The 24360-nt window shown below is 40.3% G+C and overlaps 1 protein-coding gene across 1 annotated transcript in view; it reads right to left on the minus strand.

Annotated features, from left to right (window-relative positions):
- The window catches only part of LOC116893054 (renalase-like), a 33514-nt gene extending 11788 nt beyond the window's left edge, over positions 1 to 21726 (minus strand). The window contains exons 1-2 of the mRNA XM_032895016.1: positions 21654 to 21726; positions 19819 to 19994 (exon numbers count right to left, since the gene is read on the minus strand). Of these exons, the coding sequence (XP_032750907.1) occupies positions 19819 to 19994; positions 21654 to 21726 (249 nt within the window). The remainder of the gene's footprint in view (positions 1 to 19818; positions 19995 to 21653) is intronic.
- Positions 21727 to 24360: the final 2634 nt, after the last annotated feature.

Consider the following 24360-nt stretch of genomic DNA (forward strand, 5'->3'; position numbering starts at 1 on the left):
TATAAAAAGCAGAGGTAGTTTTAGAGACAGCTTAATTGAGGTTAAAATTAAATACGGCAAAAACGCTCTTGTTAAGCAGACTACCCTGCATAACCAGTCACATAACCACTATTATGAACACTGTGCAGAACATTTCAATCTTTGCACTCTATTCCTTCATGCTCCTTTGCAGGTAATTCTGTCCTCATGATCATTTGTCACTATATAAGTTCCTTTACTAGAGAGACATATAAACAGACTTTGAATGTGACTTTATCCATTTAGATGAGTGTTTCTGTAATTTACTAACATCGTTAATATTTTCTTTTTATTTATTTATTTATTTATTTATTTATTTATTTATTTATTTATTTATTTATTTATTTATTTTCCGGAGCTGGGGACCGAACCCAGGGCCTTGAGCTTGCTAGGCAAGTGCTCTACCACTGAGCTAACTCCCCAACCCCAATATTTTCTTTTTATAACTGAGTTTTTCATTTATTTATGAACAATAAAATTTTACCTACTTTAGGTAATGAATATTTGGGTTATTTCTAGTTTGAGGAAATTACTAGTAAAACTGGAATGCTAATTAGAAGATGGTTTTGGTGTGAGCATGTTCATTTTTGGATTCATTGGTGTACACAGCACCCATTTAACTTTGCAAGAAGTTGCAACTTACTTCTAAGGGAAGGTCTGACACCTTGCTTTTACATTAGTGGCATGCCAGAAGAACTAGAGTTCCTTCACGTCTGTTTCAGACTTTGCCAGCTTCAGATTTTTTTATATGAGGCATTTTTTAGGTGAGTAATAATCTCTTAATTAAGGTTTTAAACTGCTTGCCCCTAAGAGCCAATGATGTTCAGTATTGTGCACGTGTGCACATGTGTGTGTTGGCATGTGTGCGTGTGTGAACTGCACGTGTGCTTACTTTCTATTTACTCTTCTGTGTATGTGGTAAACAACATAAAACTCACTGCTAGGTACACCCACTGGAAAACACGAATCCACCTTATTTTTGTAGCATTTTTATTAACATTTTAAAGTTATATTTTTATTGTTAAAAATAATTTTAAATTTAAATATATTTTGATTATATTCTCCTACCCCCAAGTCCTTTCAGATCTTCTCCCCTCCCTATCCACCCAATATTTCTTAAAAAACAAAAAAAAACAAAAAAATAAAATGAAACCCTCCAACCCAAGAAAAAATAATAAAACAACATCCAAATAAACAAACAAAGCAAAAAATGACAAAACCGTAACCAAATAAAAACAGACAAAAAAGTGTGGAGTCCATTGAATGTTGGTCAGCTATTCCTGAACATGAGACCTACCCTAGAATGGGTACTATTCCCAGTATTGTGTCTAGATCTGCCCAGAGTAGAGAGGCCATATGAGATAGAGAGGCCAAACCTCTGTGATTGGCTTCTTCCATTTAGCATGATGCTTTTGGGCTTTTCTATGAGATAGCATCTACCAGTGGTTCATCCAGTTTTACATGTGAACTGTATTCCAGTGTGTTGTTGTAAAAATATAAAAATAAAAAAGTAAAATTTACTTTTACCCTGCTAACTCTGGTGCCGAAATGTCTGAAATTCTCTGCTAGATATCTTGGCAGAAACACATCCCAGCCGCTCACTTTCCTACACTCAAACCTTCATATAAAAGAACATACAACACAATAACCTTAGATCCAATTGGTAAGATATAATTGCCCACTTAAACATACAATGCCCGGTACCATCCATCCCTTGAGAACATTAATAACAACCTGTAAATACACAGAGCAGAATCTTAACATCACCTGCCATCTTGTCCTGCCACGGCTTCTCAGCCCCTCTCTCCCTCCTGTCTCTCCTTTCTCTCTGTCTCCTCCTCTTCCTTCAAACTTCTCTCCCACCCATCCTTCCTTCTCCTCCAATGACAGGCCTCCTTCTATCCTGTACTTTACAAATTCAATGGAGAGGTGGTTCTGGTGAAGTCACCTGCGTTCTGAGTCCTTGACTAGGCAGCTGTCCTTGGGGCAGTGGAATTAGCATCAAAATACAGATAACTTCAGGGCAAACCACAACACCAGTGTATGGATATGCCACATTCCATCAGCTGAAGAACATTTGGGCTGTTCATAAATTTGGCTATTTTGAACATTGCTGCCTAGAATATCTGAAGATATTCAGATTTGAAAATGATGTCATAATTTACTTCTGTTTAACTTATTAAGGAGCCACCTACTGTTTTCTTAGGAAATAGAATCACTGCATATTCCTTACAGAAAAGCACACACGTTTCACTTTTCTACATCCTCACAAACTCATTGTTTTATATTAAAAAATTATAGTTATCCTCAATGCAAACCATTATTTTATGTAATTAATGTATGCTAATAAATTTATAGCTCTAATGGTTGTAGGTTCACTGTCTCACTGTGGTCTTGCTACGCACTTCCTTAATGGACAATGATACTGAGTATATTTTCATGTATTCATCTGTATTTCTTGGGCATTGTGTTGATTCAAGTCCTTTGTTTATTTTTAAATCGGGCTTTCCTATCCCTGTTGAGTTGTAGGAGTGAGTTCTTTATGTATCCTCCATGCAGGTTCTTATTGGGCATGTGACCCATCAATCTTTTCTCTCATTTCGACTTTTTACTTTTTACTTTTTTTTTTTTTTTTTACAAATTGTTATTATTTTTTATTTTATTTTGTGAGTGTTTTACCTGCACATCTGTGCACTGAGTGTATACCTGGTACATGTGGAGGCCAGAAGAAAGTGTCAGGTGCCCTAGAACTGGAGTTGTGGATGTGATGAACCACCATATGGGTGAAGGGAATTAAACTCGGGTCCTGAAAGATCAGTTAGTGCTCTGGCCAGCCAGTGTTTTTATCTGCTGAGCCACCTCTCTAGTCCCTCGACTCTCTCGATAATTCTAAAATAAACATTTGATTTCTGAAATAGTTAAAATCATATTTTCTTTTATTGCATGTGTGTGTGTGTGTGTGTGTGTGTGTGTGTGTGTGAGTGACATCTACAAAACAACTGTTAAATAAAAGGTCATGAGAATTTACCCCTGTGTGATTTCCTAGAGATTTTAATACGCATCACGAAGCAGAAACCAGCTTCATTCTCTTGCCTATTTAGATGAAATTGTTCCAGGGCCCATGCTGGTGAGACTCCTTTTTTTCTCCATTTAATGGACGTTGGAACATTGTCTGAAGTCAGCTGATCACATGTGGGTTTGCTTCAGGACTCGTGTTTATGCAGCGTCAGTCACGCCCATCCTTCTGCTGGTCCTACTTTGACTTGGTATCGACAGCTTTACAGTAGTTTTGAAACTGTAAACTGCGACTCTTCCAATTTAGTTCTTCTTTTAATAGATTGTTTTGTGTTATTTAGGGAACACTTGGAATTCTATATGAAAAAATGTTGAATCAATTTTGTAAATATAGTATTCATTTTATTTATAGGCGTGTGTGTGTGTGTGTGTGTGTGTGTGTGTGTGTGTGTGTACACATAAATAGGGTGCGGGTGGAATCCAGAGGCATTGGATCCCCTGAAGTTGGAATTGCAGGTGGTTGTGAGCTACCAGACTGGGTCCTCTGTAAAAGCACCACCCACTCTTCACCTCTGACCCACCTTTCTCGGCTTGTAAATTGGGCTTTTCACTACTCTGCTGGCAACTGCATCTGAATACAGATAGCAGTGGATTGGAGCATCTCTTTGGTTGTATACCTCTCACCGGTATCATCTTTTCATTATGGAACCTTTTGGTTCATGAGGTCATTGTTTCTTTCTTTCAACAATATAGTTTTTGTGTAAATTTCTCTTGACTCCATGATTAATACAAATATCTTCTTTTAGTGTCATGTTCTTCAAATCTTCAAATCTGCCTACTTTTAAGCAACTGAACCACTTGTATTTTTTAAATTATTGATTTGTGAGAATTCCTTATACATTTGGGATACTAAACATTTATTAGACATGTGCTTCCCTAACGTTTTCTTTTATTTTTCAGTTTTCTTTTTTTAAATATTTATTTATTTATTTACACTCCAGATTTTATTCCCTTTCTGGCCCCACCCCCACCCCCACCCACTGGGCAGTTCCACATCCCATACCACAGTTTCCTTTTTATTCTCCTTATGGTGACTTTCAAATATATTGCTTTTAATATTCAGTAGACACAATTTATCATTTTCTTTTTTAACAGTTTGTGCTTTTTCTATTCTATCTATCTTGAAACCCAAGGTCATACATAGCTTCTCCTATGTTTTCAGTTAGAAATTTTATAGCTTAAGGCTGTGTGTTTAGGTCCCTGGTCCACTTTCAGCTCATCCATGAGGGGATGTAACAGGGGCTCTGAATCTAAAGTGAAGCGCACCAGTTTCTGTTTCACTGCTTACTCGTTAGGTCACGAGAGGCACAGTCTGCATCAGAAACCAGCGCTTCCTCATTTAAAGCAGAGATAATATTTACTTCCTGATATCAGGACTGATGTGGAGCATCAGATAGGAACAGTGCATCAGGCATGTCTAAAATCAGAGTATAAATGCTAACTATGATCACGTCTAACTACACCAGGAAAGAAAGAATGTGATGACAATTCACCAGCAGTTATACACGACGGAAAAGGACTGGCTTTTAAGTAGAGTGTATTTCAATTCCAACTTTCCTGCCTAGATCCGTAGTTGCCCTGGGTTCTGCAACCCTTCACTCATTGACCTACACAGTCGATGAGGAGCTAAGTAAACCTCTTCGAGCCAGAAAGGAGGAGGTCCGTTATAAACAGATCTCTGTGACTTACACCAAGTAAGGGACTAAAAAGTGGGGGCGGGGGGAAGGAATGGAGAGTGGGAGGAAGGAGGGAGGAGGGGGGAAGGAAAGCGAGAAAGCGGAGGAACGAGACAGAATAAGCATTAGACTATCACGGAAGTCTGACAACAGATGACAGAAAGGAGAGGGTAGAGAGAGGGTGGAGGGTGGAGAATGGGAGAGGGGAAATGGAGCCGCTGCTGCTGAAGTCTTCTGACGGTGGCAGTATGTCGCGGGGCAGAGCAGTAGCAGACAGGGACAGAACAGTTCCTGTGCTGAACACCCACACAGCTCAACATGGGGGGCAAACCAGAGTGCTGGACTCAGCGTTTCTCGACAGCTCTTCCATATTCCAGCCACATCCTAGTTTTCTGCGAAACAGACTACTAACTGTTCCTTAAGTGTGCCTTTAGCTCTGGGAAAGCTTGTGCAATGTGGAACACTGCGCCACTATCATGGCCTTTTCCTGTCTGAACTCTTCATCTTGTAATACTCGGCTACAATTCGGTTTTAGAAAGCAGTTTCTATGGTTTTATTTCGCCAAGTCGGCTCTGTACTTCCAACTAGCACTTAGCATGTCTTTTGTGTCGTACTGTACTTCACTGTGATTCTATGCAGAGTGGTTATTCTTTCTGACTGACTATGTGGGAACTTGCTGAAGAATGAGAGACGCCTCAGAATCCTGTACAATGATACACAGTTAGAACTCAACAATGTGTACTGAATGCACACATGGATATATATATATATATATGTATATGTATATATATATACATATACACACATACACACACACACACACACCAATTTCCAATGTAGTATAAGTAGACGCTATTAACTGAACTTGTTAGTTTTATAGCATAACACTGATGTTTAGTCTAAATAGATCACATAGACATCATTTTCAAGAAATACTGCTGGAATAGGACCTACTTCTAGTGTGTCCACACCCATGTAATGGCACATAACATCTGGTATTAATACTGGGTTCAGATGAATATGCATATATGTAATATATGACATTTTCTTCTCATTAGACATTGAAACATTTCCTATGAAGTATTACCATTTAGAATAATTTAGTAATTTTGAGTAAGTGTGATAATGGCCAATGGAAGGGTGAGGCCCAGTAGTATCGGAGAAAAAAATGACTTCATTAAATGTACATGTTCAAACATTTAATAGTTCATATATTATGGAATTTTGTGAAAAGTGGAGATATTTAACTGTATAAAGTTAAATTACACTGTGACTGCACACTCTTAAATCAAGGATGAGATTTCTCAGAATGCTATCACAGCAGGCTTTGTTGAAGGGACTGCAGTAAGAGGCCTGCCCGCTACGTGAGAGATGATTCAGTGGGATGTCTAAAAGAGAAGACTCTTGCCAGTCTTCCTGTTGTCGCTAGATGGGCTCATAGTCCATCTCTCTCAACAGACGATGTATAAGCAAGAGGGTTTGTGGCTATTATTTCATGCTAAGCAGTGCTGGTTCAGGGCACAGATATGTGAAATTATCAAAAACCAAGTACAGGCTAGTTCAGGGGAATGGCAAAAGGGGGGCCAGTTCAGATATGGAGGAAGTGGGGGAGAAGTACAAAGGGTCAGGAATTTGAAAGTAGGTGTGTAGCAGTCGGGAAGGGGAAATTGAGGGTAGCCACTAGAAAGTCCCAGATGCCAAGGATCCAAGAAGTTCCAAGGGCCCAACAGGGAGGACATTAGCTGAAATACCCAACGAATGGAAGACAGAACCTGTAGAGACCGTATCCAGTGGATAGAGACCGTATCCAGTTGAGAGATGGGGCCACCCACCCACCTCAAAAATATTAATCCAGATTTTCCTCCTGTCAAAAGGAAATGCAGGGACAAAGAGTGGAGCAGAGACTGAAGGAAAGGCCATCCAGAGACTGCCCCACCTAGGAATCCATCCCATCTGCAGACACCAAACCCAGACACTACGGCGGATGCCAAGACGTGCTTGCTGACAGGAGCCTGGTAAAGCTGTTCCTGAGAAGCTCTGTTAGAGCCAGACCAATACAGATGCGGATGTACACAGTCAAACATTGGACTGAGCATGGGAACCCCAATGGGGAAGTTAGGGCAAGGACTGTAAGGAGCTGAAGGGCTTTGCAACCCCATAGGAAGAACAACAATATCAACCAACCAGACCCCTTAATCCTCCCAGGGACTAAACCACTAACCAAAGAGTACACAGGGGTACCCATGGCTCTAGCTATATATGTAGCAGAGGATTGTTTTATCTGGCATCATTGGGCAGGGAGCCCCTTGGTCCTGTGTAGGCTTGATGACCCAGAACAGGGGAACGCTATGCTGCTGAGGCAGGAGTGGGTGGGTGGGGGAGCACACTCATAGAGACAGGTGGAGGAGGGAGGGGAAACTGGGAAGAGGGATATAAATAAATATATAATATATAAATATATTATATATAAATATAAATAAGCTAAATAATAAATAAATATATTTATATATAATATATAAATATATTATATAAATAGAAATATAAATAAATAAACTAAATAATAAATAAATATATTTATATATATAAATATAAGTAAATAAACTAACCAATAAAAAAGATGACAGAGTGATAAAGACAGCATTCTATTGCCGTCACATGGCCTATTCTGATGCTGTCCAACAGCTCCTTGTAGGCCCTGGCCAAATGTCAAAGTCTCTGGCACCAAATCAGTTCCGAAATATCCCGCTTTAGAACTACTTATGCATATGAAACTAGAAGAGAGAAGGTCTCAAAAGAGAAGAGAATTAAATAAATGAGAGGAAGAGTAGGATGTGTTGAGAGGCGGTGAAGAAACACTGGCAGTAGCTACTCCTCTGTGGCACCTCCTCGTGTCGCACCATCATGGTCAGTGGTGATGGAGAAGTTGCTCTCTGCAGTGTCTGCACCACATGTACATGGTGCTTTCAGTATTCACTCCGTCAAACTCTATGGGGAAGGTTTCCCTACTGATTTGCCCCTGTGAGGACTCTGAGGCTAAAGTTGCAATCTCTTTGACCAATGTCACTCTGCTTTCAGAGTTTCAAGATCATAACTGTAACACATTATTACCAATGTAGAAATCATAAAGCTGGGGGTTGGGGATTTGGCTCAGTGGAAGAGTACTTGCCTAGTAAGCACAAGGCCCTGGGTTCGGTCCCCAGCTCCGGAAAAAAAAAAAAAAAGAAATCATAAAGCTCAAGTGTAGAAGAAAAATCATAATTCAAGTGACAGGATAATCAAGTGAATGTGATTTTATTATGGAGAGAAATATATAATATACTTAGATAAATAAAATTGGCATTTATCGTTGAAAGAACTTCTGCTAGAAAGCCATGCATTTCCATCTGTGATGTGCACTAGCCAGTGTCTTTCAGGGTTGTTCAATTTAAATTGCTTTCAGAACTATGAAAGCAGTTATGACTTACTTAAAACAGCTATAGGTTTTACTGAAGCAAATACACCCAGGAGGAGTAGAGGGCAGGAAATAATCAAATTCAGAGCTGGAATCAACCAAGTAGAAAGAAAAAGGACTATACAAAGAATCAATAGAACCAAAAGTTGGTTCTTTGAGAAAATCAACAAGATAGATAAACCCTTAGCCAGACAAAACAGGGGACACAGAGAGTGTGTCCAAATTAACAAAATCAGAAATGAAAAGGGAGACATAACAACAGAATCAGGGGAAATTCAAAAAATCATCAGATCCTACTATAAAAGCCTATATTCAACAAAACTTGAAAATCTGGAGGAAATGAATAATTTCTTAGACAAATACCAGGTACCAAAGTTAAATTAGGAACAGATAAACCATTTAAACAACGCCATAACACCTAAAGAAATAGAAGCAGTCATTAAAAGTCTCCTAACCAAAAAGAGCCCAGGTCCAGATGGGTTCAGTGCAGAATACTATGACCTTCATAGAAGACCTCATAGCAATACTATCCAAACTATTCCACAAAATTGAAACAGACAGAGCACTACCTAATTCCTTCTACGAAGCCACAATTACTCTTATACTTAAACCACACAAAGACCCAACAAAGAAAGAGAACTTCAGACCAATTTCCCTTATGAATATCGACGCAAAAATACTCAATAAAATTCTTGCAAACTGAATCCAAGAACACATCAAAACAATCATCCATCATGATCAAGTAGGCGTCATCCCAGGTATGCAGGGATGGTTTAATATACGGAAAACCATCAATGTAATCCACTATATAAACACACTGAAAGATAAAAACTACATGATCATTTCATTAGATGCTGAGAAAGCATTTGACAAAATTGAACACCCCTTCATGATGAAAGTCCTTAAAAGAATAGGAATTCAAGGCCCATACTTAAACATAGTAAAAGCCATATACAGCAAACCAGTAGCTAACATTAAACTAAATGGAGAAAAACTTGAAGCAATCCCACTAAAATCAGGGACCAGACAAGGCTGCCCAGTCTCTCCCTATTTATTCAATATAGATCTTGATGTCCTAGCCAGAGCAATCACACAACAAAAGGAGGTCAAAGGGATACAGATTTGAAAGGAAGAAGTCAAAATATCACTATTTGCAGATGATATGATAGTATATTTACGTAATCCCAAAAGTTCCACCAGAGAACTACTAAACCTGATAAACACCTTCAAGCAAAATGGCTGGGTATAAAATTAACTCAAATAAATCAGTAGCCTTCCTCTACACAAAAGAGAAACAAGCCGAGAAAAAATTAGAGAAACGACACCCTTCATAATAGATCCAAATAATATAAAATACCTGTGTGTCACTTTAACCAAGCAAGTGAAAGATCTGTATGATAAGAACTTCAAGCCTCTGAAGAAAGAAATTGAAAAAGATCTCAGAAGATTGAAAGATCTCACATGCTCATGGATTGGCAGGATTAATATGGTAAAAATGGCCATTTTACCAAAAGCAATCTACAGATTCAATGCAATCCCCATCAAAATACCAATCCAATTCTTCAGAGAGTTAGACAGAACAATCTGCAAATTCATCTGGAATAAAAAAACCCCAGGATAGCTAAAACTATCCTCAACAATAAAAGGACTTTGGGGGGAATCACTATCCCTGAACTCAAGCAGTATTACAGAGCAATAGTGATAAAAACTGTCTGGTATTGGTACAGAGACAGGCAGATCGACCAGTGGAATATAATTGGAGACCCAGAAATGAACCCATACACCTATGGTCACTTGATTTTTGACAAAGGAGCCAAAACCATCCAATGGAAAAAAGATAGCATTTTCAGCAAATGGTGCTCATTCAACTGGAGGTCAGCATGTAGAAGAATGCAGATCGATCTATTCTTATCACCCTGTACAAAGCTTAAGTTCAAGTGCATCAAGGACCATCAAGGATCAAGGATCATCAAACCAGATACACTCAAACTAATAGAAGAAAAAGTGGGGAAGCATCTCGAAGAGATGGGCACTGGAGAAAAATTCCTGAACAAAATACCAACAATGGCTTATGCTCTAAGATCAAGAATCGACAAATGGGATCTCATAAAACTGCAAAGCTTCTGTAAGGCAAAGGACACTGTTGTTAGGACAAAACAGCAACCAACAGATTGGGAAAAGATCTTTACCAATCCTACAACCGAAAGAGGGCTTATATCCAAAATATACAAAGAACTCACGAAGTTAGACTGCAGGGGACAAATAACCCTATTAAAAATGGGGTTCAGAGCTAAACGAAGAATTCACAGCTAAGGAATATCGAATGCCTGAGAAGCACCTAAAGAAATGTTCAACATCTTTAGTCATAAGGGAAATCCAAATCAAAACAACCCTGAGATTCCACCTCACACCAACCAGAATGGCTAAGATCAAAAACTCTGGCGACAGCAAATGCTGGCGAGGATGTGGAGAAAGAGGAACACTCCTCCATTGTTGGTGTGATTGCAGACTGGTACAACCACTCTGGAAATCAGTCTGGAGGTTCCTCAGAAAATTGGACATTGCACTACCTGAGAACCCATCTATACCTCTCCTGGGCATATACCCAAAAGATGCCCCAACATATAACAAAGACACATGCTCCACTTTGTTCATAGCAGCCTTATTTATAATAGCCAGAAGCTGGAAAGAACCCAGATGCCCTTCAACAGAGGAATGGATATAGAAAATGTGGTACATCTACACAATGGAATACTACTAAGCTTCAAAAACAATGACTTTATGAAATTCAGAGGCAAATGGATGGAACTGGAAAATATCATCCTGAGTGAGGTAACCCAATCACAGAAAAACACACATGGTATGCACTCATTGATTAGTGGATATTAGCCCAAATGCTCGAATTACCCTAGATGCACAGAACCCATGAAACTCAAGAAGGATGACCAGAATGCGAATGCTTCACTCCTTCTTTAAAAGGGGAACAACAATATCCTTGGGAGGGAATAGGGAGGCAAAGTTTAGAACAGAGGCTGAAGGAATGGTCATTCAGAGCCTGCCCCACATGTGGCCCATACATATACAGCCACCAAACTAGATAAGATGGATGAAGCAAAGAAGTGCAGGCTGACAGGAACCGGATGTAGATCTCTCCTGAGAGACACAGTCAGAATACAGCAAATACATAGGTGAATGCCAGCAGCAAACCACTGAACTGAAAACGGGACCCCCGTTGAAGGAATCAGAGAAAGGACTGAAAGAACTGAAGGGGCTTGAGACCCCATATGAACAACAATGCCAACCAACCAGAGCTTCCAGGGACTAAGCCACTACCCACATGGACTGACCCTGGGCTCCAAGTTAATAGGTAGCAATGAATAGCCTAGTAGGGGCACCAGTGCAAGGGCAAGCCCTTGGTCCTGACAAGGCTGGACCCCCAGTGAACGTGATTGTTTGGGGGAGGGCAGTAATGGGGGGGAGGATGGGGAGGGGAACACCCATACAGAAGGGGAGGTGTAGGGGTTAGGGGGATGTTGGCCTGGAAACTGGGAAAGGGAATAACATTTGAAATGTAAGTAAGAAATACCCAAATTAATAAAGATGGAAAAAAATAAAAAAAGATTAAAAAATTAATAAAGTTATCAAGTTCACAGTCTACTTCACTCAAAATGTCAAATGCCTTTTGTGGTTTGTAAAATATCAAATGCAATGCCTAATTTGAGCGACTCAATCCAACAGATGATAATGTGGATATGTGACATGCTTGGAACATGTAATAGATTGGATCTTAAATGTCCTCCAAAGACCCACGAGTTAAAGAATTGACAGAATGGTTTTGTTGAGAAGTGGCAGACACTTTAAGATGTAAGGTCATGAGGTGATCAGAAATGTGCTGTTGGAGTGAACCGTGATTCCCCAGCCTTTCCTCCTTCCTTCCTTTGTGCTCTCTTGAATTCATGGTTATGTTCTGACACATGCTCCTGCCATGACATGATATTCACCCTGAATCTAAAATAGTAAAACCAATCTTGCACTGGACTCTCCACAGCTATAAAAGTTGACCTTTTCTCCTCATACCTTGATTCTGTGTGGTACCTTGTTACAGACATGAAAAGCTGATACAAAGAAAGGCCCAATCTATTTGAAAAGTGTATGTACCTTGTCTAGGGACTCTGAAGGAAAAACACTCCATATGAGATGGTGCCGCCTTGCATCTCAATTTACTAAGAAGAAGAAATGGAGGATAACAAAAGAAAACGCACATGAAAGAGAAAAATAAACGTCAGTTGCCTTTTGCACGTTCAGTCTTGAAATTCAGTACAATCACCTGCCAGAAATTATCCTCATGAGAGGATAAATGTACTCAGTCTTGTCCTTCCAAATAAAAATCTGTAAGGAATATTCTAGCATCGCATTTGTCCAGATTTCTTCTTTTCTCTTGTATTCGTCTAATAAGGGTGTTCTATAGAAATAGGCAAACACTTCCTTGTCTGAGGAGACAAACGGCCAGTGCCAAGTGAGGAATGTGAATGGAAGGGTGAGGAGAGAAGAAGATGGGATGTGCCCACATGTTGGGATGTTTCTGTGAAGAACTGAGTCAAGGGTACAGAGAGAAAAATCCGAGTTGCTTTTAGACAAATGGGGTCTTAAGGTTTCTCTTGCTGAGATGAACTACCATGACCAAAAATCAAATTGGGGAGGAAAGGGTTTATTTTGTTTATGCTTCCAAGTCTTAGTCCATCATTGAAGGAAGCCAGGACTGTAACCCAAGCAGGGTAAGAACGTGGAGGCAGGAGCTGATGCAGAGGCCATGGAGGGGTGCTGCCTACTGCCTTCTTCCCCATGCCCTGCTCAGCTTGCTTTCTTATAGAACCCAGGACCTTGTGCCCACTTCCCCTTCTCCATGCTAGAATTTTGTCTAGTTTGAATTTGTTCAGGTCTTGTGTATGCTGTTGTAGTCTCTGAGAGTTCATATGTGTATCAGCTCGTTAGTGTCTGCAAGGTGTTTTCAAGGAGTAACCCATCTATCTGCTCTGGCACTTACGATCTTTCTGCCTCCTCTTCTGTACTTTGGAAACCCAAGGCTTGAGGAGAATAGTGTGATACAGATGATCCATTTAAGGCTTAGTGTTCCAAAGTCCTTTACTCTGTGCATCTTGTCTGGTTGTGGCTCTGTGGCAATTCCCATTGACTTCAAGAAGGTACTTTTCTGATGAGGGTTGGGTGGAGCACTGATCTGTTTGTATAGCAGTGTATCATTGGGAATTGCTTTTGTTGCTCTATTCCTTTAGAAGAACAATAGTAGTTTTTCACGTCAGAGCCTATGACCTATTTCGTCTCAGGTTCTTGGTCTCATGTAATAGTGCCAGAAGTGGGTTTTCCCTCATGGAGTAGGCCTCAAATTCCATTGTAAAATGTGGTTGGTTACTTCTGCAACATTTGTGCCTTTTTGCTCCAGTGTGTCTTGTAGGCAGGTCACTTGTGTAGGCTAAAAGCTGGGAGCTATCGATGATTACCTTTGTCCTCTGACAGCATGCAGACTACCCTCCAGTACCAGGACAGCTAATTGGTAGGGGTAAAGATTCCAGGTGGGCATCAGCTCCATGTTCTTGGGAGTTCAATGACACAGATAAGTGGTATATTCAGAAATATAGCTTTACTGTCATGTTGTGAAAGATAAGCAGTTGTATTGGCAATAACTTGTAATGTTTGGGAAGTCTATGGGATCCTTTCAGCCAACGACTCAACAGGATGTAACCCCTTCCTGGTATCAGAGATTTCACTTGGTAGCATATGATATCTAGCTAACTTTTTGTCTAAATCATTTTATGGAAACATCATTTAGATTCCTTTCATATAATGTCAGCCGGCTGCCTCCATTCTCCTGAGAATGCCATGATTTCTCTTTAGGACTGAACAAAATTACATTGGGTATAGTGTCAAAGTTCGTTTATTCATCTGTTGATGGATACCTATGCTGGTTCTTTTCTTTTTAAAGCAGTAATGAATAGTTCAGCAGTCAACATGGTGTGTGAGCATTTCTGTAGTATTTTGTCTTAGAGTCTTCTGGTATATACTTTTGTGGAATGGCTTCTGTTTTCCCTTTTCTGAGGCGCTTTCACACTGCCTTCCACACTGGCTGTGCAGTCTACGTTCCCCTGAGCAGTGTAAAAGGGCTCATCTTCTCCACATCCTCACCAGGGATTTGCCGTTTGTTTCCTTCAGGACGGCCATGCTGACTTGTGCCAAACACTCTCTAAGCAGTTTTAATTTGTATTTCCGAGGTGGCTTAGGGATGTTAAGAACACCTTTTCCGATACTCACCAGCCATCTGCATTTCTTTTGTGGAGAACTGTCCAGTTAAGATGCTCATTTATTGATTGGTGTGTAATTTTTGAGGTTCTTTGTAGAGTATAAATATTAGCCTTCTGTCAGATGCGTAGCTAGAAAAGGCTACTTTCTCCATTCTCTCTGTCATCTCTCCAGTCTGGAGGTCGTTCTCCATTCTGTGCAGAGGAGGCACGGCATCTGAGTGACTACTTTGGCTGTGTAAACTTAACAGGCCAATTCATTCATTCACTTTGCCAAATGTGCTAACATGTCAACACGTTGCCTTTGTATGCTCTAAATTTCTTCTCCTGATCCCTTTGGTGTTTGACAATTTTTAAAAATAAGTAGTGGCACATGCCTTTAATGTGCCTCCAATGCCTTAGTACTTGGGAGGTAGAGACAGGCAGATCTCTGAGTTCAAGGCCAGCCTGGTCTATAGAATGAGTTTCAGGGAAGCCAGGGCTATACAGAGAAACACTGTCTACAACAACAGCAGCAACAGCAGCAGCAGCAGCAGCAACAACAACAACAACAACAACAACAACAACAACAACAACAGTCATAAAGCAACTCAGGAGTGCTCAAAGTAAGATGGCAGAAAAACTCACTTAAAAAAATTTGAAAGTGGGGAAGCCAGAAATAAAAAACAAAAGCAAAACAAAACCCCACCATATTTCAGGAAAAAAAAAATCAAACACAGAAAATAGAGAGGGCCAAAAACTTCAATTTCACTAAGTAGAGCACCACCCTGAATGCTTGGAAGCTAAGCAGGGCCGGGCCTGTTAGTTACTTGGATGGAAAACCACCAAGAAGAGCAGGGAAAATCACAGTTACACCCCAGCACCAGTCCGTTCCCAGGGATGGCTCGAGGAGTGTCTGAGGCAGACACTGAAGCAAAGGAAAGCAGAGGAACATGGCGCTGTGGCAGTGGGCAGCAGGGTCAGCAGCACCACTGGGTGCCCTGTGTCAGGTTATGTGCAAAGCCATCTTTAGTGAGCAGTTTTTTGCTGAAAGTATTAAAATAACCAACTTATGAATCCTTAATGAAATGCTATGGGGAGTAGACAAAATTACATCAACTGGATAAACATTTAAATTATGGAGGGGAAATTGGTTTAAAACGGAAGAACTGAGAACCGTTAAAAAAAAAAACAAACAAAAAAAACTGTCACTGCCTTCTTAAGTTAAACCCATACTCAGCAGTTGAAGAGTTTTATCCAAACCCTAGACGAGAGTGCAGAAACAGTTGCCAAGTTGCTCAAAGACATTTTCCCCTTAATTTGCAGCACCCACAAAAATGTACCACTATGTCATTTAAGACAAAATTCAATTTAGAGTCTTAGAGCCCTCAGCAGATATTAGTCTCTATGGTTTCAGAACAGAAACTGGTGACATTGTGGACATTCCTTAGTGAATAGGGGAATGAACATGTTCACCCTCCTCATGCCTTTGTGGATGTGTGGGGGATGGCACTGGGCATGGGGATCAACAGGAGAATGAGAAACTGTTCTCCACATACAAATAACCCCCAAGTTCTTTATGACAGTAGCTAGAGCCCTAACATGCTGATCTTAGAGGGCTCTGCCAAGGAGATCTGAGGAAAGAGGGTATGATGGAGAGAAGCCAGGCCATTACCAAAGGTGCACACCCTCGTCTTTCCAACCTGTGAAAGATCAGTTGCCCAGAAGGGAAGAACACTCATCAGATGACCCTATAGCCCGCTATGCCATTAGTATCCAGAGGAGGGTAAGGAAGTTATTTTATTTTTCCTCCCTGAGCCTTTGTGTATTCTTATTAGTATGGTTGGCTAACACTGGCACACTCAGGATTCTTTTAAAGCACAATGTTTATATGATTCAGCGGATTGTAAAAAATCTGTATGCACATTATTTTTACGATCCCTCTTAAGGTAACTGATGGTGTGGACATGGTTTGTGGGTATCTTCCCAGGGTCCGTGTTGGTGGAAGTTAGATTCCCTGTGCGGCAGTGGCCGGGTGTTGAAGGGAAGGGGCTTGGGGGGAGTTGGTTGGGTTGCTGGGGATAGCTGGACTTATCAGACTTGGAAGCACTTCTTGTGAGTCAGTTGTCATAACAGCTCCTCCAACTCTGGCTCTGGCTTTGCGGCTCACCACGTAATCTCTCGTGCTTGCTCTGCTCTAGATGCTGCCATGCACCATGAGGTGACTTAGCCAATGCGGCCTTCACTAGGGCCAGTGCCATGTTGTTTGGACTTTTAGCTTTCAAATCCGTGAGTTAATGAAACTGATGACTCTAAATTGACACATCCTATCACCCTATGATGGTTAATCTTTCAGTGTCTTGATTTAGGACTTCTGACGAGATGTATCGTTGAGGGTGCCTTGAAGGTTTTTCCAGAGAGGTTTAATTGAGCAGAAGAGACACACCCTCAGTGTGGGAAGGACTCTCACAGGGGCTGATGTTCTAGATCGCATAAGCAGGTGGAGAGGAAGTGCTCTGAGAATCAGTGTTCATATCCTTTTCTGCTTCCTGGCTGCGGGATCAACAATGTGATTAGTTGCTTTGTGTCCCTATAGGCATAGCTGCTGTGCCATGATGGGCCGTAATCCCTTAACCCATGGTCCTGCTCTCCATATTCCTCTTCTTTACTTGACTGCATCTATTTATTTGTCCTAGCAGTGAGGGAAATAAAAGACCCCAAGTCTACAGCTGATTAGGGTTCATCTGTAATTTTCTATATCCTATGGATTAGGACAAATGTATAACATAATTTACTGTTATACAGGCAACATACTTTCAGTACCTTAAAAACCTTTGCTAACCAAGCCATTCTTCTGTCCTTCCTGTTGGGTTTTCTAGAAGGTTACTAACCTGCCTACTTATGCCTCTACTAGTTCGCATCCCCACCAGGCATTAGTGAGAGTTACTACCGCTCTGCCCCTCCTTAGTATTCCATGTTATCTGGATTTTGCATTGACATATTCCAGCTGTGTGTCTGCTTTTGGCATTAAATAGATCATGCCTTGGAGTTGCCCAGCTTCGAGCCCAGGCCCTCCACCCATCTGTAGCCTTTAGTGTGAAGATTCAGTTCAAATGTCACAGAAGAAAAGAAAAAGAAGAAACAGAACTAATGGAGGGAAAGAAAGTTTTGATTGTGCAGGGTTTGGAAAAGAGAATCCACACCACATAGCACTGTTTGGGACAGGATATTAGCTCTGTGCTCTATTGAAACTTTCATAATATAAAAGTGTGAGGAGCTCTGGCTTTTTTTTTTTTTCTTCAGAGAACGAGCAGAAAAGAAATGAGATGGTGTGCAGAGAACAGAAGAGACAAGAGGAGAGACAAAAGGGATGGAACCTGGGATAGACAGAGATTCATCTGGGGTTTCCTCCTTAAGAGCACTGTCTCTGCTCAGAATTGTGGGGTGGGGGAAGCACCAAAAACATAGCCCCCCGTTCCTCTTACTTTTGTGTCTCTCATTTAGATTACTTTTCTTTTCAGTTCAGTGCTGTATTATATCCAACATTCACACAAATGTACATTGATTGATTAATTGAGACAAGGCCATGATGGCACGGTATAGAGCACACCCTTCTCCACCAAGTCCCAGAGGTTATGGTGGGCTACTGAAAAACACGGGGACTGTACTGCTGAGGAGACTAGCTGAAGGCAAGTACATTATTTCAAACCACTTGACTTTCCACTGGTCAGTCCCTTTTCTAATGGCTGTCAAGGGGCGAGGTGCTCACCACAAATGACACTGTAACTCTTTGTAGACTAGTGTTGAAGATGTTAGAGAAGTGTGTCGCCAGTGGGAAATGCACGCTTTGAAGTGGACATTAGCTCTGTGATTTCAGGCTCTGCAGCCAGTGTAGCACCTATGTCTGCAGAGTTACAAACGCAGTGGAATGATTTTGGCATCCAAATTGCAATGAAAACCATTCTTAGCGCTTGGATATACATTGTATCCAAATAATCTTTGAAACTGTTTCATCCATATTTGAATAGGTCACTTTATAGTTAGGACAAGGTTATCTTTAGACTATATAAAATCGTAAGATATATAATGAGTAAGTTTAAACTTATAAATGAGTAGATTTAAAAATTATTTTTTAGTCTATTAGTAACTCGCTATGAGAAAGCTCTTGCACACATGCAGACACACACAGGAATGTCATAATCTGCTGTTCTTTTATAAAGGAGTATTTACAACAGGCAAAATGACTTATATATAAGACACCCAGCTTCAAATTATAACGAGATTCTTGTTCTGGCTTCCTTTTGAAGTCAGCTTAAAATTGAGATAAATATCATTTAGAGACATTAGCTATTGAGATTTTTTAATGCTTTTAAAAGGAAAGAGCAAAGTCTTCTAAAGTGACTACGACATGCTTAAGTAAATATTTCTTCCAGAGGTTCCCTGTATAATTTAACTTGAGAAGATATGGGTAAACACAGACCTGCTGCGATATTTTAGCGAGTAATTTACTATTTCCTCTGATTTGGAAAGCCCTTTAAAACATACAAAATCTGCTCAATTTCCCGTAACACCACTTTTGCTGAAGGCTTTACAGCTTGGATAACCAATAGTGTTCACAAATGTGTTAATCAGCGGACTCAAAAAGGGGAGAAAACACAGGTCTCTGCGGCTTTCTGTCTTCAGTCTGCCCGACCTTTGCTTCACTGACCCCCAAATGACTTCACAACCGAGTATACAGATCCAGAGCTGTTTCCGCGAACAGGATTCCAGCTCTAGTAAAAGTGTGCGTGTTTAAGTCAAGATTTACTCAGTATTAAGAGCTTTATGGCTAACCTAGAAGAATGATAAGCAGGGTTATCTTACCCTGAAAGGCAGCTTGGTTCAGTAGTACAGAGTTACTCATGAAAGACCTCTGCTGTCACCACTCAAACTGAAGTAGAAACTCAGTAAAAATGAAAACTGTGGTAACTGGATATGCACACAATGTTAGTGTGACCTACAGCAAACTCCCGGTAGTTAAAGTGGCTACCATGTAGCCACAATGTCAATCTAGAAAATCCCTGGAGGAACAGCTGCATTTGGACGTAAAACTTCTCTTGTCTGTATGAGAAACCCTAGAATTTCAGAGCGTGCTGAGATGTGGACAAAACTGGTAAAAATGATTCGCACATCTCATTGAGCAATAGCATGACAATGACACCTATAGAAATGACATATACATATGACAAACCCATGTGAACTCCAAGGATCCTGGCATTCATTTTCTCTACTAAACGATTTAGAAGATCCTACTATGTTTTCTGATTACCTGTGAGTATCTCCACTTCCAGCATTTGGTAGCAACTGGCGGCGGCAAGCCCGGCAGAATGGTTTCCAGTTGCTGGGTGATTAACTCCTGCACATCCTCCTCACTGTGCTCCAAGTGTGTGACTCCAAATGGGACAGTGGTATGGACCACCAGCGACGGGCCACATTCTGATGCCTCTGTAGTGAGAGAGGAACAGGAAGATACATCTTAAAGTGGGGGACCCGAGGGCACAGCCCAGAGTTGGAATCCAATGTAGAACGTGATCATAACGATCAGGCAGTAATGGAGGCAGAAGAGGCCCATGCCTGCTGCGGAGTGTGGGCTGTTTCTGAACCAACTCCAGCTCTCCTGGGGAGGAAGGAGCTGAAGATGTACTTTAGAAAACAAGTCATCAGCTCTTGATTAGGAACTGGGAGGGACACTAAGCACCCTTAATACTTATTACTCTGGGCACAGCTAAATTTATCAGTGAGTTATTTTCTCTTATTAAATTATAAGCCTTTTATATGTTATATTACAAATACCCTATTTTCTTAAGTTCTGAGATTGAAACAGATGTTTATGTTAGGAAGTTTGCAAACATTTTACTAAAATCATAACAATTCTACATTATGTTTAACGTCTGGAAAAATAAATTATCTCTTTGAAACCAGAATATTCCTTCTAATATTATTTCTTATATCCTTTGTAGGTGAGACAAGGTATTGTATAGCTCAAGCTGGCCTTAAACTTGAGATCACCTCCTTCTCCCTCCTCAGCAATGAAAGAACAGTTGTACCACCACTCTTCTCTATCCTTCAGTCAACAACACAGACAACAGTCTGTCCCATCTGTAACACCCCATTTTTATTTGTCACTCAATTTATTTTTGCTGAATTTTCATGATTACAAAAAAGAATGAGTGCGTGGCTGAATCTTTCAATATTTAGAGGAACACAAGGTAAACAATAAAGCATGAAGTTAAAGGCATTTAGGTAACTAAGACACTGAAAAATATAATCTGTCAAAGAACATTAACGTGAGCTTGGTTTAAATAAAGTTGAGGAGAAAGCTAGGAAGAATATATTAATGTATGTAGTAAGGCATTGATGGGTTGGCAACTTGGCTCTAAAATGTCTCTAATTTTGTATTATAGAATGTCATATTATTTGAGGTATACTGATACAATTTTAGAAATAAAAATAAAAAACTGAGTGTCATAACCAGATGTCCAGTTAGCCTGTCTACATTTTAGAGATTTATTTGTTTTTATTTTTTGTAAACTCATAATTAACCCACCTAGGTTTATAACATAGCTGAAACAACATGTCAAGTAGATGCTTTGTAAAAGTCAGAGTCAGGAAGAAGGCAATAAATCAGTAAAAGGACGACGTTTCTAGGTGTTGTTCAAATTATCCCCATGAGTTATTTTTAATAAAAGTACTTCCCTTCCCCATTTCATTCAGTCCACAGAACCATGGCTTATGAGTTTCAAAAATAAACACAAGGGAATAGTCTCCAAATGCCACAAGCCTTCGAAAACAGAGTCAGTGCTGCCACATAACCTCATACGTTGGGATAGGAATGGGATAACAGTGCTGGAAGTGCCATGGTGAATCAGATTGTCCAGCGCTCAGCTCACCGTAACTGGAACCACCTTACTAAGCAGCTTGGGAAGGCTGAGTCTTTACCCTGTGAGCGTGCACCTCAGTGGCACAAGACAGAGCGAAAGCTCATCAGTCCAAAACTGCACATTATTTCAGGGAATGCACCCACAGTGAGAAATCCTTTTTATCATGCCACCACTGTGGTGTGGTCATTTAAAAGGTGAAAGCTAGCTGCTTACCTGTATTTACTGTTCTTTGCTTCCTGCCGCAGATGCAACACGACTAGGGGCTTAAACTTCTCCTGCCAAGACACCTCAAGCATGATGGACTGTACTCCAAACTGTGGGCCACCATAACCCCCTCCTTAGTTCATTTGCTATATTATCATAGCTACAGGAAATGTACTTAAGACAGAGGCATTATTGACAGTCAGTTAATATATTTATTCTGTATCAGTTAAAAAGTTCATGAAGCTTGCTCACACTGGAGGGGTGCAAAGCCAACCTCCACTTGTGAGGTGCCAAGTCTTTCTAGAGACAGAAGTTATCGCATCAGTGAAGCAGGAGAACAGAGCAGTGTTCGCCATCACTGGCAGGCTTTAAAGAGACATGGAGACTAGCTATGTGCAGAGCATCAAGAGGTACTCTTTTCCAGTCACTAAGACTAGCAATGGGACCTGACAAGCTTTCCCCACTTACAGGAACTGTCTCCTCCTAGAAGAGCAATACAAAATGGAATCTTAAGACTCAATCTGAAATTGAGAGAACTGAGAACAACCTGATTACTTCTTATGCTTGAGATTAAACAAATTTTGAGAATTTATATTAAAATTTAGACTAAAGAAGAAGTTTTAAAAAACATGACTTCAACTCTCAAACTAAAAGGCACTTTTAGAAGCTAAAATGAAATACACACACACACACACGCACACACACACGAAGAGTCAACTAGAGTTTAAATACAACTAAGATTTGGAAGACACACAAATTTACAAGAAGCCACAAATATGTTACTAGGATTTAGGTCTCAAGGGGAGACAAGAGATGGCATTGGAGGAAAAGACAAAATATCATATTTTCCTTCATATAGAGATTGTAGGCGTGGATATACAAATGTATATGTTACTAGAAAGCATACGAGGGACCTCACTGGGGTATAGCAGAGAACTAGCAGGAATGGAGTAGAAGGGACAGAGGAAGGCAACGTCAGGGCCAGGAAAAGCTCCGCAGGGATACCCATATGTATACGTGGTCCTATTAGTGTGAAACCTTTGTTTTGCACGCTACTTAAGAAGCTAACAAAGAAAGCACAGTTTGAAATATATTGTGTTGGGAAATACAGTCTAGATGATGCATTAAGATCTGTTGAATGGCTAAGTGCAGTCTATTCCCTCAAATGGCTCACTTGATTGTGAATCTGAGTCTTTAGATGTTGAATTAGCTTTTGTGTATGTGTGTTTGTGTACGTGTGCCCATGTATGTACATGTGTCGCCAAAAGGCAGTCTTAGATGTCGGTCTTCAGATGTCTTCTGCTTTTTTTTTTTTCAGTTTTGTAGATCAAAGCTCTTCAATATCAATAGGTAATGCTAAGAATAATAGTAGGAAACTGAGAAAGGAAATAATTTTTGATAGAAAAACATGATTCTGCTCATAATTCTAATTGCTAAATTTTGCATAGAAGAAAGAGTTGCTATGCAAAAGTGATAGAAATCACATTTAGTTTTCCAGGAGTAGGCTAGCATAACAGGGTTTGAACAAGATGATCTTTGGGTTAAGTCTCTGAGTGCTTTTAACAGTATCTAAGAACATTAGTGTGTGAAAGTGCTTCAGACTTCCTACTTCGGAAATTTTAACTGAATGAAGATTAAGAGACTTAAGTTTCTGGATATTTATATAAACGCGTGGGGAAAGATAGATCATTGCCAGCCAGGGAGGCAGGGAAAAAAATCTCTTTACCCAACTTCTGTCATGGGAATTTCAAGGTTGCCATCTCAGCACAACTTAGCTTTCACAGGACTGCAGGCTGCGGCCCTTGAACCCGCAATGGCACAATTCAAGTTGTAAATGCTCTGGTAAGGAAGCCTGGGCCTGCTCAGCACACTTCCATCAGAGTTGTAAGGATTGTAGCAACTGGAATCTTCAAAGAAAATGACAGTCTTGCAATCAACTCACTGGAGCTCTCTGTAAGCAGCTATTTAACCTTACGAGCAATATCCTCCCTCTTGATTTTTAGAAGCCCTGCCATCCTTCAGATGATTGAAACTCCTTTTGTTCTCATAAAACCCCGTGTGTGTCATCAGCCTCCCACTTTTTATCGAAGACATTCTCATTGTCTTGGAACTTTGGCAGATAGGTCTGGCTTGCTGGCCATACGTTTACTGGGATCTGGATGTCTTGTCAGTGGTGGGGCTAAAGGTCCCAGCTTTTTAAGTGGGTCCTGCGTGTTCAAGAGCAGTCTTCATGCTTGTACAGCATGTGCTTTACCCAAACCCATCTCCTATGTAACATTCTACATTAGTACAATATAATTAATTTTGAGATTCTTATCAACAAAGTTCTGACAACAATTGACTGCTTGACCAATCAAAGAAATGTTCGATGACACATTTGCCAATTTCTCTTGTCATTTAAAAAACTAATTTTTGTTTTCTACTGATGTTTCATTAATAGTTTCCTGATATTTGAACATTTTAATAACATGTTTGAACCTTCTAAGTGTCTAGAATGTTTGTGAGTTGAAATTTTATTTTTTCTTAGTATTTATTTTTTTCAGTGTAGGCTGATATTTGAAAATTATGAGAAGATTATCCTTTTGTTATACAGTCTTACGTTTTGCGTGTGGTGTGAGAGTGTCTGTGTGTGTGGAGACAACAGGGTGGTGTCAGGAGTCGTTTTCAGTCACTCTCTTAGTTTTTGAGACTAAGTTTTGAGAAACCTGGAACTCAGGTTGTTAGAC

Source organism: Rattus rattus, chromosome 2 (assembly GCF_011064425.1).
Source record: "Rattus rattus isolate New Zealand chromosome 2, Rrattus_CSIRO_v1, whole genome shotgun sequence".
NCBI classification, from domain to species: domain Eukaryota; kingdom Metazoa; phylum Chordata; class Mammalia; order Rodentia; family Muridae; genus Rattus; species Rattus rattus.